The 19,519-nt window shown below is 50.9% G+C and overlaps 3 protein-coding genes across 3 annotated transcripts; all 3 read left to right on the plus strand.

Moving 5' to 3' along the window:
• The first annotated feature begins 2,298 nt into the window (after positions 1-2,298).
• Positions 2,299-3,432, plus strand: LOC103977127 (ethylene-responsive transcription factor LEP-like). Its single transcript, XM_009392557.3, has one exon. It carries the CDS (start codon positions 2,352-2,354, stop codon positions 3,195-3,197), a length of 846 nt encoding a protein of 281 aa, XP_009390832.3. The 5' UTR covers positions 2,299-2,351; the 3' UTR covers positions 3,198-3,432.
• A 787-nt stretch (positions 3,433-4,219) lies between these two features.
• Positions 4,220-5,890, plus strand: LOC135606535 (vegetative cell wall protein gp1-like). The gene has a single exon (XM_065097566.1). It carries the CDS (start codon positions 4,220-4,222, stop codon positions 5,888-5,890), a length of 1,671 nt encoding a protein of 556 aa, XP_064953638.1.
• A 1,335-nt stretch (positions 5,891-7,225) lies between these two features.
• LOC103977125 (uncharacterized) lies at positions 7,226-19,445 on the plus strand. The gene is made up of 4 exons (XM_009392554.3): positions 7,226-7,536; positions 17,865-18,073; positions 18,567-18,627; positions 18,722-19,445. The coding sequence occupies exons 2-4, from the start codon at positions 17,877-17,879 to the stop codon at positions 19,007-19,009; spliced, it is 546 nt and encodes a 181-aa protein (XP_009390829.1). The 5' UTR covers positions 7,226-7,536; positions 17,865-17,876; the 3' UTR covers positions 19,010-19,445.
• The last annotated feature ends 74 nt before the right edge of the window (positions 19,446-19,519 follow it).

Here is a 19,519-nt window from a genome sequence, read left to right on the forward strand (position 1 = left end):
TGAGACCAATTGACTCTTTTGCGCCTCATAATCCATAAGTCAAGCCTAATTAGATTGATTTACTAAAATATGAAGATATAAGACCTTGAAACACCAGATTTTGAGTGTATGTGATCATGTACATCAACTCCTATGTAGTGAAACTTTCTTGTATATTAAAAGCATACAGTTTCTGGGTAGTTTCCTCCCATGTCAAGGAATCATTGCCTTGGATTCCTCAGAAGCATTTCAGGTTCTCAGTCAAGGCATCTTGTGAGAGACAACCAACAAGATTTATCTTGTCATCAGGACACTAAAAGCCTTTTGTTTAAGCTAAGGAGGCCAGGCCAGTATGGTGTGAATGTATCACAAGGATGAAGGTTGATACTGATGAGTCATCTAATATATATATCAGAAGAATATATGCCAACAAGTTCTTCCTTCACATGCACCCCAACATGATCTTTTGACTCATTCAGGCATCCATGGGGCCCTGCAACAGCAAATTAAACTTCATCACCTCTGAGATTGTAATAGATTGAAGGAAACTTTGGCTTTCAAAAGGCATTTGGCTTGTGGAGCTGATCATTGATTTTGCTCAGATTGCCTGCACATGGAAGAGCAATGATAATTTGGTTAATGCTCCCTTTAAAAACTTGTGTGTGTGTGTGTTTGTGTGAGATTTGGAACATGATCTGCATTTGAACTCCCTTAGAATAATGAAGTGCACCTAACCTTTTGATTTAATTAGCACCAAGCTTTCTCCTTAGAATTAATGCTGTTCACAGGGTTATTAGTTGCATACTCATGCCATGCACAGGCCATTTTCTATTATTGCAATGGACTCATTACCCAAAAGAAGAAGAAGAAGAAGAAAGTCTTCTTTTGTTTTTTCTAGTGCTTAAATATAGAATTTTGTTAATGCTTAAATAATTATTGGAAAATGGAACTTTTTCCTTTTTGTTCAAGTTAAATTTTGATGTTTCAATAACAAAGGTATTGTTAAGTGGTCAAATAGTGGCAATCTATCAGTAGTACATATGTTATTAAATATAAAAAAAATTAATTGCATTATATAAGTTGAAACAATCAATTGAGAGTTAATTCATGAAAATGATGTGAACAATTTTCTTACACAGTTGTATCAACCATGGTTCAATTGTTTGAGCCTTATTATTAGGAAAAGAATGTTTTGGATACAACAACATCTAATTGATACTCTTCATGGTTTGCAGAAAATTATAAGGTCCTCTTTGTACCAATCTATCCAAACTCCCATAACCAACAAAAGTCATATGAGTTTGATGTTCCTTCTCCTTTTATAGATAGATTGATTACCAAAAGATAAATGGAAATCACAAGACACATTTTCTTAAAAGAATTTTCAGAAAAAGAAAAACAATAGAACTCTTCTTCCACTCCACAAGTGAAATCTAAACCAAGAAGAGGCAAATGTAGATGGATTAATAATCTAATTTAGTTGAGGGCATCTGAAGGGAAGTGATAGCACATGCTAATCATTTCTTACTGAACCATGTAATCATGTGCTTGCATTTGCTTGAGAGGGCCTCTCCTCATCATTAGCAACTCCATTCCATCTCTTTACAAACTGTGGAGAAGTACACAGGGACAAGCAATTGGCTTTGATGCTTCCCTGAGATATATTCTGTTCCTGCCATAGATCTTCTGCATCAGCCCTTTTGAAACCAGAAGGGTTCTTCCAGATTTGCACATCCAGAATGACTGTCCCCCAAGCATGCATGTTTGATCCAAAAACAAGAAAACCAAGCTTTCTGACATGGGTGGCAGATTGTTTAATCACCATGTCAGGTTGGAGATTGAAGAAGAAGAAGAAGAAGAAGAAGAAGAAGAAGAAGAAGAAGAGCCAAGTCAATCTCAGATAGGATCATGCTTTACTTAAACCACAGTTCTGGAATCCCTGAAAGGTTCTTTTAGAGGGGTTTAGTGTACATCAAAGATCATATAGGAAGAGTGTGGATGTCTGTGTGCAATGCCTTGATCTTGACAGTCAAGCAGCAGTTTGATCTTGACTGTCTTCTTTTCATCCCATACTTTAATGTCTACAAGTCATGCAAGTATTCTTCAATTTCATGTGACATTTAATTTTGACACATCATGTGCATTTGCATAGTAAAATTCATGACATTTCTTATGAAAGTGTCATTAATGAATCCATGCAGACTCATCCCACCAGTCCAAATCATTGGATTGACCAACTGTAGACTCCACTGTCCATCCAATAGAACATAGGAATCATATATGTACATCAACTTGTCTATAAACCCCTCACCATGCAAACCCAGCCACACACAAACATCGCTGCCTGCTGTTGCCTTCTCTTTCTATCTCGAATGGGTTTCTCTTTCTTCTTCTCTACCTCATCCTCCTCCTCTTCGTCTTCTACTCCAGTCTCTGGTACGGCTCAGGACAAGAAAAGCAAACGCAGGCAACCGCAAGACAACGGCGACGAGGCCAACGGCAGTGGCGGGAGCAACACGACCACGGAGGGAGGCGGCATGAGGTACCTTGGCGTGCGTCGTCGGCCGTGGGGGCGGTACGCGGCGGAGATACGCGACCCGGCGACGAAGGAGCGGCACTGGCTCGGCACCTTCGACACGGCGGAGGAGGCGGCCGTCGCGTACGACCGCGCCGCCCGCGCCCTCCGCGGCCCCCGCGCCCGCACCAACTTCGCCTACCCCGACCTCCCGCCCGGCTCCTCCCTAACCCCCTTCCTCTCCCCTGACCTCCAGCCCCCGCCCTGCTCCTTCCTCGTTTCCACGCCGCCGCCTGTCCAGGCTACCCTTCCCGACGCCGTGGGAGGTCAGGGAGGCTACTACAACGCTACCACCAGTACAATTCCTGACGCCGGGGTGAGTTGCTATCGCCACCAGCAGCAGCAACAACATCAGGAACAGGGTCTGCAGTACCCGGCATCCGCGCTGCCGCCTTTGCCGCAGTCTCCACCGCCGGCGCCGGAGGTGGCATCGCCGTGGGACTTCGGTGGTGCTACGGCAGGGGGTGAGGAGCACCTGGCGGGACTGGGGGAGTTCGGCGGGTACGGATCCCCAGCCTCGCACGGGATCTTCTTCGAGGAAGGCTACGTGCACAGCCCCTTGTTCGGTCCGATGCCAGCGGTGGACGACGCCGCCGCCGATGGGTTCCAGCTCGGAGGCTCCTCCTCCTCTTACTACTACTGATGGGTGGGCGAAGGGCTGCAATCTCAGTACGCGCCCGCCGGTGGACGTGGCGTTTTCCTTTGCCTTCCAAGTGTTTGTCCCTTTCCTCCTCTCTCTCTCGCGTATGTATTGCCTTTGCTCTCTTTGGACACTACAAGTGGCTATGCATAAGAGAAGACGTATCTGTTTCGTAATGAAAGGATGTGTTCTCCGAGCTCAGCAGAGGACTGGCCAATAACATTTCGCCACATCATCTAACTCCGCCCTGTTGTTGGCTGACGTGGATAGTTGACCGGTCAATACGACCCAAACTTATGGGTCTCGAATTTGGACCGTCCCTAAATGGGCTTAATGGGTTGGGCTGTACGCTTGGGCTATTAATTCAGCGAAAAAGGTCTCATTTCTATGTTGCCGAAATAAACCCGAGTTACTAAACCGGAAACAAACCGACCGGTAATTGGACCTTTAGCCGATTCGGTTTATTAATTAGATAGTCCTTAATCCATATTTACTATATTATCTTCATTTTTCACCTTTTTTTTATGGGAAATATAGTTTTTTAAATTCTTTAAATATATATTTTACCTTATCAATCTCTCAAAATATAATTCTTTAATTCTTTTTTACATTATGAATTCGATGCATTCATCATATTTATCTTACAAATTAACGTCTCGATTCGTTTCGATGGTTATCTGAACTCACTACACCGCTAAGTGTGTCGGTTAGGGAAAACCAACCGCCTCCATCGTAACGGTTGATTTGGCTGACGCACGTGGTTGTGTATTCCATGCACGAACAGCACACGCAACAGTTGGCTGCATTTGGAACTCCACCGGCCGGTAATCTGATACCAACCTTCTTCCTCTCTCTCGTATCTGATCCTTTGTCGATTGTTTATTCACACGTCATCCTCGGCGCGGCAGCCTTTTCTCACCCTTCCCCTTCTCCACGACCTACAAATACCCGACGAGGGAGCCTCTGCCCGCTCCATCTCCTCTCGGCTTTCCTCAACCATCCAGTGATATAGCAGCTCGAGTGCAATGGCCAACCTGCAGCCGACCGGCCGCCCATGGTTGCTCCGATTGGCCTCGCAGGCCAGAATGGACCCACCGCCGCCCCAGCCCCAGCCCCAGCCGGCGCAGCCTCTTCGACCGCCGACTGTTGGTAGGTTACCTTCGATAACTACGCGAGTCCCGGTCCTGCCTGCACCAGCGCCCCAAACCCAACCAACACCACCCCCGCCAACTCAGCCTGCTGCACCACCTGCAGCCACCGATGGTGCTGGCCTTCCCCAAAAGGCTTCAACCAATGGTGACGCTGACGCTGGTGCAGAGGTCCCGAAATCGCAGCGTCCGGAATCCCCGAAGCCTGAGGCAAGGACACCTTCAACGCCGCCAGCCCCGCCGTCCCCGAGGTCTGAAACTCTGACTACGGCGCCGCAACCCCCGCCGTCTTCGAGGCCAGCGGCAACCACCCCAATGCTGCAGCGTTCGCCATCGCCGAGGCCTGAGACCACGACTCCGACGCCGCCAGTCCAGCCATCCCCGCCATCCCTGAGGTCTGAAACTATAGCTGCAGCGCCGCAAACCCCGCCGTCTTCGAGACCAGCGGCAACCACCCCAACGCTGCAGCGCTCGCCATCGCCGAGGCCTGAGACCACGACTCCGACGCCACCAGCCCCGCCGTCCCCGAGGTCTGAAACTATGGCTACGGCGCCGCAACCCCCGCCGTCTTCGAGGCCAGAGGCAACCACCCCAACGCTGCAGCGCTCGCCATCGCCGAGGCCTGAGACCACGACTACGACGCCGCAAGCTCCGCCGTCGCCGAGACCTGTGGCAGCGGCCCTGCTGCAGCGCGCGATATCGCCGAGGCCCGTGACTACGACTCCGACGCCGGAACCTCCGCCGTTGTCGAGACCTGTGGCGGCAACTCCATCGCTGCAGCGCTCGCCAACACCGACGCTCGAAACTACGTCTCCAACACCGACTCCGACGCTGCCACCCCTGCCGTCCCCGAGCCCTGTAGCGGCGGCGACCCTCTCCCCGGCTCCTCCTCAATCTCCCAAGGACATTAAGACCTCCTCCCCAACACCACCCCACTCCCCCAGGACCAACTCGAAGCCGGCTAGTTCCGCCACCCTGATGCCACATCCTGAGCCCGAATCCAAGCCACTGGCTGAAACCCCGCCAAAGCGCACGGTCGAGCAAGACAATGGCGACAAGAAGGGCGCCAAGAATTCCAGAAATGGCGTCGGGGAGCCACGCGAGAAGAACCACAACAGCAAGCACAACGCATCGCCCAACGACACGAAGATCCCCTCGCTCTCCCCCAAGGCGGAAGGAAACCATTCAGGGTCAGGGAATAACAGAGCATCAACGGCGGCCGCAAAGAAGGACGAGAACGAGATGGTGGCCATAACCATTGCAGGACACAACCTCGGAGCGGTCATGGACGCCGGCTCTTCCTACTCCCGTCGCACCAAAAAGCATCTGTTCCATGACACGAAGGACGACAAATCTCACGAAGAGCACGCCACGGTCGACGCCGAGGGCTATTCGTACGAGGAGAAACCCATGATCACACTGGTGAACAGCAACGTTCAGAGCGTGAACAACGCGTTGCTCTTCAATTCCTCCTGCACGGTGGGCAGCCCCGGGGTGCACATCAGCCTCACCAGCCGCCGCCGCCAGCCCAAGAAGAAAAGCCATTAACGTCTGCTCTGAGTTCGAGAACAAGGAATCGCCGCCGCATAATAATATATGAAGCTTTAGTATCTATACTGTGTGCTGTGTTCCCATGGCGATCTCCGCCATGCGTTCATTTTCACTTGGAACTGCTTGTGATGTAATAATCTTCCCAGCGAAAATAAATGTAATCGTTTCATCTAATAACATGATGACGACACTCTTTTTAATGAACCTGCATGAATTATAAGGGTAATTAGAATCCAGTGATGTCATAATCTTTCCAGCGAAAACAAAGAAAAGAAGATAGAATCCAGTGATGTCATAATGCCTGTGAACGTTCTGCACAGCTTTGACTTCAAGTTGGCGCACGCACCAGACTGACGGTTAACGTTGACCGACCACGCGTTGATTCCACGCAACGACAGATTCCATATTCCCCTTCTCCTCTCCGTCCATCATCGACTGTATATATATTTTTCTTTTTTTAAACGATAATACAAAATAGAAGAATTTAGCCATTAAATAATGCAATAATGTGACGATTAACGTTAATGAATCTTTCGGATTAAGAAGAAGGAAACGTTTCCCGATGACACAACGGTAATAATTGCGGGGAGGGCTTTCCCACCGAAACGATGTTTCTGGCCGTACGATCACGGTCGGACCGTCCTCAGTAAAAGGGAATCTACCTACCTCCCCACAACCCAATCTGCCCGTGTATTAACTCGCTGCCTCTCCTCGCCGTTTAATTAAGTGTTATTATCTTTCGCTTTTCGTGGTCACTTAACTGACGGCGCCCGCAGTGCCGTTTCCTTGCTTCACCTACGCGTTCGACAACTACCTTTCTGTCTACCGGCATCTTGATTTCCTGCCACGGGGGACCCAAAATGCGGGACCCTTTGGATAACGCACTCATGAGAAGGTGGATCGGCTCTGTAAATCCAGCAGGGATCTCAGAGTCAGACTCGGTTCGCCAGCGTACTTCTGCTACCGGATAGTGTTTACCCACGCGTCACTCACCTTCGATCGATCGAGCCCAACTCGGTGGGTCCCACGTGTATTTGGATAGCAAGGCAGGTACGGAGTATGTTAACGGTATGGTTATTTTTTGCCAGATGGAGAAGAAAGATGACAGCTGTCGTTGATGACAAAGGAGGGAAGACAGAAGAAAGTGCCATATAATATGATAATTAGGGGAAACGAACGAGACTAAATGAGGTGTGGGCTAATTAAGACAACGAATTAAGACGTCCGTAACCTCCGGTTAGATGGGGGATTAATCGTGGACTCAACGGGGCTATTAAAAGGCCGTGAGGCCAGCGCGGCGTCTTCGTCGCCCTCGCCGTCTCTCGCGGAGGCGAAGAAGAAGAGAAGGGAAGGAGGAGGAGGAGGAGGAGGAGGAGGAGAACGAGGCCTCCCTCTCGTTGCTTCTCCTCGTGCCTTTGTTGCTTCTCCTCTCCCTCCTTCCTCCGCGCTTGGCGTTTCGGGCGCTGTATGCTGTATATAACGGGAGTCTGGGGGTCCATGGCCCGATTTCTTCGATCTTGATGGTGATCTCGGAATCGGAGCGAGATCCGGTGGTTTGATGTGAAAAACAGGCCAGATCTGGCAGTCCGGAACCCATCGGGTTCGATCTTCAGATATAGGAAGGGATCGGCGATTTTGACACTGTAAGGACGCGAGATAATAGCTTTTGCTGTATTAAATTTGGTTTCCGCACCTTTCCTCGCCCGGTTTTGTTGGACCCGTGAGATTTTCTCCTGGAGTTGTCTAGTTTGTCTCTGGAATTTGAGCTGTGGTGGATAGTTCCCTCATGTGTTGTTTTCCTGATTTCCTTCTGCTTGGTGTTTCTTGTTGGAATTATCTAGACATCAAGTGCATTAGTCTCTCATCAATATATTAGGAAACATCTTTTCAAGAAAAATAGCCTTTTTTTGTTAGTGTAAACAACTTTATGCCGTGGCCTCGAGGCCAGCACGGCTTGGTTCGGATCCGAATGGGCGGGGATCTTGCGCAGCGTGGGTTGAGTCGCATGCCGAACTTGCGCAGCGTGGCGAATGTCTCGCCAGATCGGCAAGGTGAGCTTCTGCCGCTTGGCTTTTTACAATCATGTTGTCGACGTAGACTTCCATGTTTCGTCCGATCTGGTGGGCGAACATCTTGTTCACTGTTCTCGGACGAAACATGGAAGTCTACGTCGACGACATGATTGTAAAAAGCCAAGCGGCAGAAGCTCACCTTGCCGATCTGGTCGAGACATTCGTCACGCTGCGCGAGTTCGGCATGCGACTCAACCCCGCGAAGTGTGCTTTCGGCGTCACCTCAGGAAAGTTCCTCGGATTTATCATACACGAAAGAGGAATTGACGCCAACCCGGAGAAGGTCCAGGCAGTTATCAACATGTAGTCACCTCGGACGATTAAAGACCTGCAGCGCCTCAACGGGAGGCTCGCCGCCCTGTCTCGGTTTCTTGCCCGATCGGGTGATCGCTGCCTCCCCTTCTTCCGGGCGCTGAAGAACCCGAAGAACTTTCAATGGACGGCGGAATGCGAGGAAGCCTTCGGACAAGTAAAACGACACTTGGCCAGCCTCCCCCGACTTGCCTCAGTGTCTTCCGGGAGAAGCTTGGCCTCTACCTGACTGCCTCCCGACACGTAGTCAGTTCCGTCCTGATCAAAGAAGCCTCCGGCGAACAGCTACCGGTCTACTACATCAGCCACGTCCTGAACGGGCCCGAGGAACGGTACCCACCGATCGAGAAACTGGTGCTGGCGCTTGTGTTGTCAGCCCGGAAGCTACGCCCCTACTTCCAGGCTCACCCGGTGGAGGTCATCACCGACCAACCACTCCGGCAGATCCTGTCTAAGTTTGATGTTGCAGGGCGTCTTCTCAAATGGGCGGTGGAGCTCGCCGAGTATGACGTACGATACGTGCCAAGAATCGTTGTCAAAGCCCAGTCCGTGGCCGACTTCATCGCGGAATTAACTCAGATCGAGGACATGGATCTCGAGCAACCTTCTGAAGGATGGGTCCTGCACGTGGACGGATCGGCCAACTCAAAAGACGCCGGCGCGGGGCTGGTGCTACTAGCTCCCGACGGACGATCATTCGAGCGCTCCCTCCACTTCGGGTTTCAAGCCACCAACAATGAGGCGGAATACGAGGCGCTCCTAGCAGGACTCAGGTTGGCCCTCGAAATGCAAGTGGTTGCCATACACGTCCTCACCGACTCACAACTGGTAGCTGAGCAGCTCAGCGGTGGATACGAGGCTCGGGACCCAATCATGGCGAAGTACCTGGCACAGGTAAAGAAATTGACCGCCAAGTTCTCTCATTTTGCATTATCTAATGTCTCGAGGGGCGAGAACGAGCGAGCCGACACACTAGCTAAGCTAGCGTCGAAGTTAGCCCCCGAAGCCTGACCCGAGGTCGAGGAGCTCCCTTTCCGTGCCATCGAAATTGCTGTTGCGACCTCGGGCGGCGCGCAGACCACATGGGTACAAGAAATGCTGCGCTTCAAGCGGGACGGGACCCTTCCCCCCGACGAGGCTACGGCTCGGCGCCTGCGCCGTACGCAAGCGTGGTACTCAGAGATGGGCGGACGACTCTATAAGCGGTCCTTCTCACACCCTCTCCTACGGTGCTTGGAGCCCGGCGAAGCTCGGTCGGTTCTGGTCGAGTCCACGAAGGGGTCTGCGGTGAGCACTTCGGCGGGCGAACCTTGGCGCACAAAATACTTAGCAAAGGGTACTACTGGCCAACCATGTGCCGAGACGCGAAGGTTTACGTGCAACGGTGCAGCGCATGCCAGGAGCACGCCCGCGCGCCCCGGCAGCCCGCGGTCCCGCTCACCCCCATCGACTGCGCATGACCGTTTGCACAGTGGGGTTTGGACCTGCTCGGACCTTTCCCGTCCGGTTCGGGACAGCGGAAATACATCGTCATGGGAGTGGATTACTTCACCAAGTGGGTTGAGGCCGAACCACTAGCGACGATCACGGAGCAACAAATAGAGAAGTTCGTGTGGAGGAACCTAGTGACTCGGTTTGGCTTGCCCAAAACCATCATTACAGACAATGGGCCCTAGTTCGCCGGTAAAAGGTTCCGGGAGTTCTGTGCAAGCCACGGGATCCAACTGAGGTTCAGCTCGGTGGCTTACCCTCAGACAAACGGGCTAGCGGAGGTAACCAATCGATCCATTCTAGACGGGCTCAAAAGAAGAGTGTCCGCAGCCCGATCGGCTTGGACGGACGAACTCCCGAGCGTCTTATGGTCATTACGCACCACCCCCAAAACCGCGACTGGAGAATCCCCCTACAGCCTCGTGTTCGGGACCGAAGCTGTCCTACCGCCCGAGGTAGTTATTCCCACCCTTCGGACAAGAAACTACGACGAGAGAACCACAGACGAAGGACTTCGAGCCGGCCTTGATATGCTCGAGATAATCCGACCGGGCACATACCGGCTCGCGATAATGGATGGCTCTTCTGTGCCGAGAAAATGGAATGTCCATAACCTTAAGAAATTTTTCGTCTAAGGGGAGTGGAAGCTGGGTAACACGCAAGAGAAGGAAAGTTTTCTTTTATTTAAGAAAAAACGAGGATTACAGAACTCGACCTTGACTCACACGGTCAAAACCGACCCCCTAGAGAATTACAAGTTTTTAACCTAGCCGTCAGAAGCCCCGACGCTATCGTCGAAGGGAACCTCGTCCGGCATATCTACGTCTAAGTCCTCGGGGTGCGAGGCAAAAGGGTCCAACTCAATTTCCAGTCCGGGGTAGCGCGTTCTGAATCGGCCCAGGGCAATCCGGTACCCGTACTCATAAGTGACCTGCCCCGACCGGACCAGCCCGAGCTGGAAGCCCAAGGACTGTTTGTAGTCCTCGATTATTTTCTTGTCTTTTTCTGGTCGCCGATCCCGCTCAGCAGCCAGAGCCTTTGAAGCCCCCTTCGCCTCAGCCAAGGCCCCTTCCAGCTTTTCAGTCAGGGTGACCACCTCGTTCCGGGCCAAACGAGCCTCGGTCCGTGTCACCCCTAGGAGCCCTTGGAGCCCCTCCTTCTCCTCTTCAGCCGCTTTCGCCTCAGATTTAAGGCGAAGGACTTCCGCCTCCAGCGCCGAGGTACGCTAATCGGCTGCCATCGCCTCGGACTTGAGGCGTGTCACTTCCACCTCTAGCTCCGAGGAGCGCTACTCGGCTGCTGCAACCGCCTCCGGAGCCGCCCCCGCACGGACCTCCTCGAGCTGTTTGCGCAGCTCGGCATTCCGGTCGCACAGAATGCCGAGGGCCCGGCCCGCGTCACGCACGCGGTCAGCCAACGCCATTGTATAGTGTTGGCCCTGCAGAAAGAAGGTCAGAACCAATGTCGCCCGGGCAGGAAGTTGGGGTCCAATGGCGAGACGCTTACCCACAGCAATGACTTCGCAGATTTGCCTAGCAGGACATCCGAGGGCATGGTATACAGCTCGCGGGCCATATCAGGATGAAGCCCTCCTTGGATGAACGCGGCCGCAGTTTCCCCTTCGGCCGCAGTTTCCCCCAACGGGCCGCTAACCGGTCGGAGGGTTGGCCCTGCGAAAGCTCGCCCATCAAGCACGCCTGATAGGACTCGTTCGGCGCCCCCGTAGGGGTCCCGAATGAAGGGCTCCCTGGGCGCTTTCCCCGCCCCCTCGTTGCTCGGCCCGGCCTCCCCCCGGCTAAGTCCTCGTCGTCAGTCGCGTGTGCTCGACTCCACAGCGACTTCACATGCCCGAGCCCCTAGCGGCTTTGGTTTCTTTTGGGCAGCAATCTTGGCCATCTTCCGCGGACGGCCGGCCTCGAGCTCCACCGGCGCCTCCCTCGTGCCGATGCCCGGGCCAACCGAATGACGCGGGAATGTGGTCGACGAAGAGCGCCCTCCGCGCACAGCAACAAGGTTCACCATTTCTACAAGAAAAACGACGACCTCGGTCAGAACACCAAAAACACGAAAACATACAGCTACCCTCTTAAGGCATACCTCGAGGCACCGGGCTCAGACCCGCCTCGACCAGCCATACCTCGGTCATCTTCCGGATGACTCGGGAGGTCGGGAGAATCTCCTTCAGTCTTCGAAGGGCCTGGCGCTCCTCCTCATCCAGGACTGGGGCGGTGTTGTCGACGGCGCGCGCCGCCCACCGGAGCCCAAAACTCCAGCCCTCCGGATGGCATACGTAGAAGAAACGCTCCTTCCACCCCTTGTTGCTGGAAGGAGCCCCGCTGACCTGGAAGCCCGGTCGGGTGGACAGGTAATAACCCCCCGACCCCCTGGATAGACGGAAGCAGGAGAGAAAAAGGGACCGGCTCGGAGGAATGCTGGAGTAGTAACATTCCCTTGGGAATGCCACCAGATAGCGCTAGGAATTTGGCGCCATCTGAGAAGGGGAAATGCGCCACCACGAGACGCACGAGCTTATGACTGGGTGGAGAGGAAGGCGCAACCCGGCCTCAAAGGCGTCCAGGGTTACGGCGAAGCCCCTAGGTATAGGGTCATACGCTCGCTGCCCCAGCTCGGGGGCAATCAGCGTGAATTCCGCCGGGATACCATAACGATCCCGAAGGGAGCCGAGTGACGACTCGCTCACAGTTGAGTCGAGGTCATGTGGCCACATTAGCGACTCGAGGGCTTTGACAGCCCTCTCGTCGGACGACGAGCGGGGACTCGCCGACAACGCCCTCTCTCCGACAGTACCGGAAGTGGAAGGCGAGGAAGAAGAGGGCAGAGAAAGAGAAGTCATCCTTACCAAGTCTTGGAAAGGAAGGTAGGGCGGTCGATGGGTACGAAACAAGGTCGCATGGAGAGAGGGTTGAACAAATGCAAGTGTCAGGACGTGCAGGAAGCCGACGATGCGCTATTTATAGGCCACATCCCGCCAAAACGGCGACCCTTCCTCTCCCGAAGTGCGCTGCGATGACCCAACGTCACTTCGCCATAAATGTAGCCTGATGTGGCAACCAAATATCGCGCGGTGCTAATACGAAAGCGCTAATCATGTCAACCTCGAAAGCCAGCGACTCCCGAAAGTGACGGCCCCTTGAGCTTCCCTAGGAAGAAAGCAACCTGACCGCTCGTGCCCGCGCACGGCTAAGTAATTAGTCACTAACCAAAACGAAGTGGCTCCTCGGCCTCTGTCACCCGAGACCACCTCCTCCGCGCGGCCTGCCCGCCCGAGACGTGCTCCTCGGCCTCATGTCGCCCGAGACCACCTCCTCTGCGCGGCCTGCCCGCCCGAGACGTGCTCCTCGGCCTCATGTCGCCCGAGACCACCTCCTCTGCGCGGCCTGCCCGCCCGAGTCGTGCTCCTAGGCCTCATGTCACCCGAGACCACCTCCTCTGCGCGGCCTGCCCGCCCGAGATGTGCTCCTCGGCCTCATGTCGCCCGAGACCACCTCCTCTGCGCGGCCTGCCCGCCCGAGACGTGCTTCTCGGTCTGTGTCGCCTGAGACCACCAACTCTCCGTGGCCTGCCCGCCCGAGACGTGCTCCTCGGCCTCATGACGCTCGAGACCACCTCCTCTGCACGGCCTGCCCGAGATGTACTCCTCGGCCTCATGTCGCCCGAGACCACCTCCTTTGTGCGGCCTGCCCGCCCGAGACGTGCCCGAGACGTGCTCCTCGGCCTCATGTCGCCCGAGACCACCTCCTTTGTGCGGCCTGCCCGCCCGAGACGTGCTCCTCGGCCTCATGTCGCCCGAGACCACCTCCTCTGCGCGGCCTGCCCGCCCGAGACGTGCTCCTCAGCCTCATGTCGCCTAAGACTACCACGGTACTGGAGGCTGAACCCATGCCTCGGACTCCCCCTTTTGACAACAGCCGACGCATAGCTTCTTTCGGGGGGGGGGGGGGAATATGATGAGGGTAATAATGGCGACATGACGTGCCACGACGTCAGCCGCACCTGGACGACACTCTACCCAAAGAGGGCAATAATGTTGACGCGATGTGCGTTGACATCACCCGCCCTCAGATAACGATTTCATCGTACACGCTTGACCGAGGGAGAAGAGAACGGCGACCGAGGCACGCCCATACCCTGCGTTCGGTTATTCACGGCACGGCAACTCAAAGTCAGACGCTACCTGCCCCCTGCAGGCGGGTAGCTCAGGAAGCAGTATGCTTCCCTATAAATACCCTCTCGTTTATTAGAAAAGGGGGAGAGACTAAAACACTTCTTCTCCTGAAACCCCCTCCACATCTGCTAACTTGATCGTCGGAGGGGTCGAGCCGAGCTCCTCGGCCCGACCTTTGTGCAGGTGCGAGTCCGAAGGTCTCCTTCGGACGCGCAGGCGAGGAGTTCCTGCCCGGAAGAGACGACTACGTCATCCCGATCGAACACCGCCCCCGACCTCCTCAGCGGGCTCGAGGAACGCCGTACAAGATCCCTGCCCATTCGAACCCGAACCAAGCCGTGCTGGCCCCGAGGCCACGACATAAAGTTGTTTACACTAACAATCTGGGCACGGAAAGCGGCTACGTGGTCAGTCGGGTCAGTGGCGCCGTCATAGGCGTCCAGCGAAGGGAGCCGGAAGTGCGGTGGAATCATTTGATCTTGTATTTCGGGTGCGAATGGGGACCGTCCGCCTCGAGCTCTTCCTTTGACCTGTGAACCTCCTGCTGTACTTCGTCGAGTTGTTGACTAACAAGGCGCAGCTGGGCTCGCAGGGCATTCGTCGAGTCCACAGATGGCGCCTCGGGCTCCGGGCGAGCCATCGGATTTTCCGCCCCTCGATTCCCGAGTTGGGCTGATTGGTTCCGAGGCGAAGTGGGGAACTCGGGAAGTGGTGCGTGAGTCCGGGTGGGGGGCTCCCGCTGTTGCAAAGGCTGGGTCATATGCGGGGGCGTCGGATGGGAAATGAGCGGGATGATTGTTTGCATCACGCTCGTCAGAGCTCGGACTTGATGAACGAGGTCGTGAAAGGCTTCGGGCGATACAGGCAGCGGGCCGGCGGGGGCACCGTTGGGCGGCGATAAACCTGGGTCGTTGAACAACCGCCAGTAGCGCTCCGATGTTGTGGCGGGGCGTTCGTCACACGGGAGATTTTCTTCCGGGGTGCTGACCGAACGTAACCCCACAGCTGCGGGTTCGTCAGAGTGGATCTGCTGGTCGCTCGACATTCGGACGACCCTCCTTCTAGCGCCAATCTGTTAGTGTAAACAACTTTATGCCGTGGCCTCGGGGCCAGCACAGCTTGGTTCGGGTCCGAATGGGCGGGGATCTTGTACGGCGTTCCTCGAGCCCGCTGAGGAGGTCGGGGGCGGTGTCCGATCGGGATGGCGTAGTCGTCTCTTCCGGGCAGGAACTCCTCGCCTGCGCGTCCGGAGGAGACCTTCGGACTCGCACCTGCACAAAGGTCGGGCCGAGGCGCTCGGCTCGACCCCTCCGACGATCAAGTTAGCATATGTGGAGGGGGTTTCAGGAGAAGAAGTGTTTTAGTGTGTCTCTCCCCTTTTCTAATGAACGAGAGGGTATTTATAGGGAAGCATACTGCTTCCTGAGCTGCCCGCCTGCAGGGGGCAGGTAGCGTCTGACTTTGAGTTGGCGTGGCGTGAAGAATCGAACTACCGCAGGGTATGGGCGTGCCTCGGTCGCCGTTCTCTTCTGCCTCGAGCGTGTACGATGAAATCGTTGTCTGAGGGCGGGTGACGTCAGCGCACATCGCGTCGACATTATTGCCCTCTTTGGGCAGAGTGTCGTCCAGGTGCGGCTGACGTCGTGGCGCGTCATGTCGCCATTATTACCCTCATCACTTTTCATTAAATAAAGCTTGGTGTTTCTTTTGTCTATGATCCGATCTGGTCGCACACCAAATGGTCTCTACTCTCAGTTTCCTGGATTTTCTACGACAGATTATAAAGGTTTCTATATCGGAAAAATATTCTTTCTTGTAAATATATGGATATTGGCGTTCATTGTAGTGATGTGCATTAGAGGGAGGAACTTATTTCTGTTTCTATCAGTTTGGCCAAAGTTTTTTGTTTCTTTTTTTTTTTAACAAAGTAGCCCTTCTCAGTTGTCTTCTTAGGAAATATTCTATATGGTCGCAATATGGGCTACAATCTCAACTGCTGATACAGTGAAAAAGGGTATTCTTTCCCTTAGTTTTTGGTTTCTCTTCTTTTATTAATTTGCTTGGTATCCTAGTGGACCTTCTACCGTGTAGTGTTTTAGTGAAGCTAAATGTAGTAGACTTCACTAGAAATCTATTTAACAACGTCTTCTTTCTTTTTGCTCGATGGAAGAATATTTTTTTTCTCAAAGAATATATTTTTTTTCACTTTTCGTAAGCAACTTGGACATATGGGGAGTTATAGTTGCTTGTTGGAATCTTTCCAGATGTTTTGTTGTGCTTTTTGTGTAGGAAACTTTTTTTTTACCGATAGCTTTATTTAAATGCCAGGTCCATTTCAAATGTGTGTCTTTGGTAAATAGCCTCTGAAAATTGAGATAAAATCATTCATTCTGTGGTAATATTTTTACACTTCTGAGTTCCTTGGGTTCTGTGGCTGGAGTTGCTTCAAGATTGGGTTCTGTGGTAATATTTTTACATTTCAAATGTCAAGGCAAGGTTCACCAGATTGGGCGGTCAAAACTGGGTTTGGCCTATCCTAAGCTCAAACCACAAATTTCTCAGTTCATTGCTGAAGATTGTCCAGAATCCACTTAATGAGTTGTATGTACAAGAATAATTAGGAGGATTTTGGAGAAAGAACTAGAAGAGGCAGTCTAAAGAATATACTTGATGGGAGAAATTCTTTACATTTAAGTGGCTTTCTCTAGAGAAGAGAGTATTTTTTTTTTTTTAAATGACACATGCATGAGTATCTCTGGGGACAATTTGTTTTAAATGGTTTTAAATCATGGTTACTAGTATCTGTCCAACTTGGAGGTTTCGGCTGAAAATGATCCCATTAGATTGCTTTTTTAGTGGTTTAATGGAAAATATTATTTAAGTGTCAATTATCTACTTTTTGACTGTTAAGATACAAAGTCACAGAATATGTCTTGCTTCTCTGAGCTTTATATCATGATACATGATTCTTTGCCTTTTCATGATGTAGATTGCTACTTTTAGAGCAGCATCTGAACTGCATGAACAATGCTGTAAATATTCCTGTGTATGAGGTCCACTTGAAATCATGCAGAAGGAAACAGATTGGATGGAACTTGCTATCGGTCATTATTTGGATGGCATATCAATTATAGTTGCATAAAGTGGTCTATAATCAACATTATTGACATACAATCTTATGTGAAAGTCTTTTTATGATGGGATGGTGGGTAAAATGCATTAGCACTGTTACGACGGTCAATAGCATTTTCTAGAATATTGCTACATGGGAGTTGTTTTTGAACAAGTTTATTGTTAGATGATGGTCAAATCAGTTTTCTCTAATGGTATCGATTGTAGATTTTGGTTTCTTCTATTTTCCTGCCTTTGTGCTTTTTTTCAAGGGAGATTGTTTAATTGACTGTGTTGGTTGGTTTTAGGCAATTTGGCATGTGACTGTTAAGTTTTATATGTGAGAATACTTTGATTAATATGTTTATCTTACTACCTTTATAAACTTCAGCATATGTTATCTTTTGATTTTTTTGAATTAACCATACATCTTTCCTGTTACAACACCTAGCTTTTGGCTGTCAATGCATCTTTATCCTAATTTTGTGTTTATTCTAGTGAATTGACAAGCTAAATCCATGTATTTGTTTCCTATAGTTCAATGTGTTCGATGCCTATGAAATGCTGATTTTAGTCAGTGAAATCATTGCATTCTTTGTGAATGCTAGATCTGTAAATTTCTCCTACACATGTATATGCCAGGTGAATAGGTCTTTATATGAAATCCAATTCTTAGAGAACTTTGAAATTTTTTGTTAAATGTTATCATCCATGTCTTAATCATATAAAATTAGATGTATGTTTATATATGTATATGGTCATGCATCATTTTATGTTGCTTCTATGTTTTGTGATACAGGAGATATTTAAAATGGATAACTGCCCTGTGAGATTTAATACCATTGGACAACTATATCCAGATTGCATGTCGGATAGGAAATCAAGGTTTTGGCAAATTGATAACCAGCCAAATTCCAGGTCTGAAGTCATTTGTCCGCGACCTTGTCGAGCAACAAGAGTTCCTTGTTTCATTAATACTCTCAATATAGTCAGTTCCAAGCCACAGGGGTGAGTTTGCATGATATTCAAATTGTTTTATAATGTTTTTGTTGTTTGTTTGTGTTTTTCTAGCAAACTCCTGAGACCTTTGTAAAACATTTTTGTTCTATTGACAAAATGTGGTTCTATTATGTTGTGTGATTGGGTTCCTTTCATCTTTGTTTTTGCTTATCCTAAAAGTCAAGACTATGTGTTTACACATTGTGAATTTTGGGAAATAATCCATTCAAGATTGTGAATACGTTGACTTTCACCAAGGCAAACCACAGTTGGTGATTATGTCTTGGATGTTTCTTTCTCTATCCATGTTTCATGTGTCCATTACATATTCATCATAAATCATACGTGAAGCATTTGATTGTGTACACAGTTTCCAACCTATAGGCTCTTTATTATGTCGACAATTTATAAAGCAGAAACAAAATGCAATTTTGACATGATGGATTAGTTTTAAGTTGTGGTTATACATTGTTCATTAATTTTGCTAGACCCCTTTCTGCAGCATCTTGCCTATGTACAAAGTGGATTCTGCTTCTGAGATTCTTGATCGTATCCTGAGTCAGGTATGTTTCTGAATTGCACGCTCATATAACAATGGCATAAACTTCCTTCCAATCCTCACCTTTGGCAATCTAAAAGAGGCTTATTTGCTGCCAGGCTGACACGGACAATGATCTGGACTCGAGCAGTCAAATGGGCTTCTTCTGTGGCTCGCCTCCTGTACGCACTGACAATCCGGTCATCCATGATGTGCAGTTTGCCAAGCAAGCCCAGTTCTTATCTTCTTCTCGAGGAAACTCTCCTGGCATGAAGCCTGCAGGAAGAGTCGAAAGAGGAGGGTCTCCGACCTGCAGGTCTTCTTTCGAAGGGAACCCCAAAGTGAGAATCGAAGGCTTTGCTTGCGGCAACTCCAAGCAGCATTGTGTTGCCCCTGCTCTAGCATGACCTCCTCACAGAATTAACCCTCACCTTACTGCCTATGCTCTTGTAAATTCACCTTCTGGTTATATGTCCATCAGACCCTCACCAATCTTGGCCCAGTAATCCTAGCTGTTGAATCTGCCGAAATGCCAGTCTCAAGGAGAATTTGGTCCTGTAAATACCTGAGGTATTGACGGTTAAGAGTTCCTATAGCATCCAAGGTATGTCTAAGCTGCAAACTGGCGTCAGTTAGTATGCCCTGTCATTGTGAATACAACTTTTTTTTGTGTCAATTTGCCATGTTTTTTGTGCCATCGAGTAGATTGGCATGTATGTCTGAGAATGACTTCATTCAAAGCCAGTGTTTCAGTAATACTACTGGTCATGTATTCATTCTCTAAAACATTATGAATTGTGCACTTGAAGCTATTGAATGCCACTGTTGTGTGCTTTTAGGTCAGTTTTGAGGGCAATGTTTGATGTGGAATAAGTGTTTTCAGCGTGATTTCCCTAATCTTTGCAGCATAATTATCA

The sequence above is a fragment of the Musa acuminata genome, chromosome BXJ2-3 (assembly GCF_036884655.1).
Source record: "Musa acuminata AAA Group cultivar baxijiao chromosome BXJ2-3, Cavendish_Baxijiao_AAA, whole genome shotgun sequence".
In the NCBI taxonomy this organism is placed as follows: Eukaryota; Viridiplantae; Streptophyta; class Magnoliopsida; order Zingiberales; family Musaceae; genus Musa; species Musa acuminata.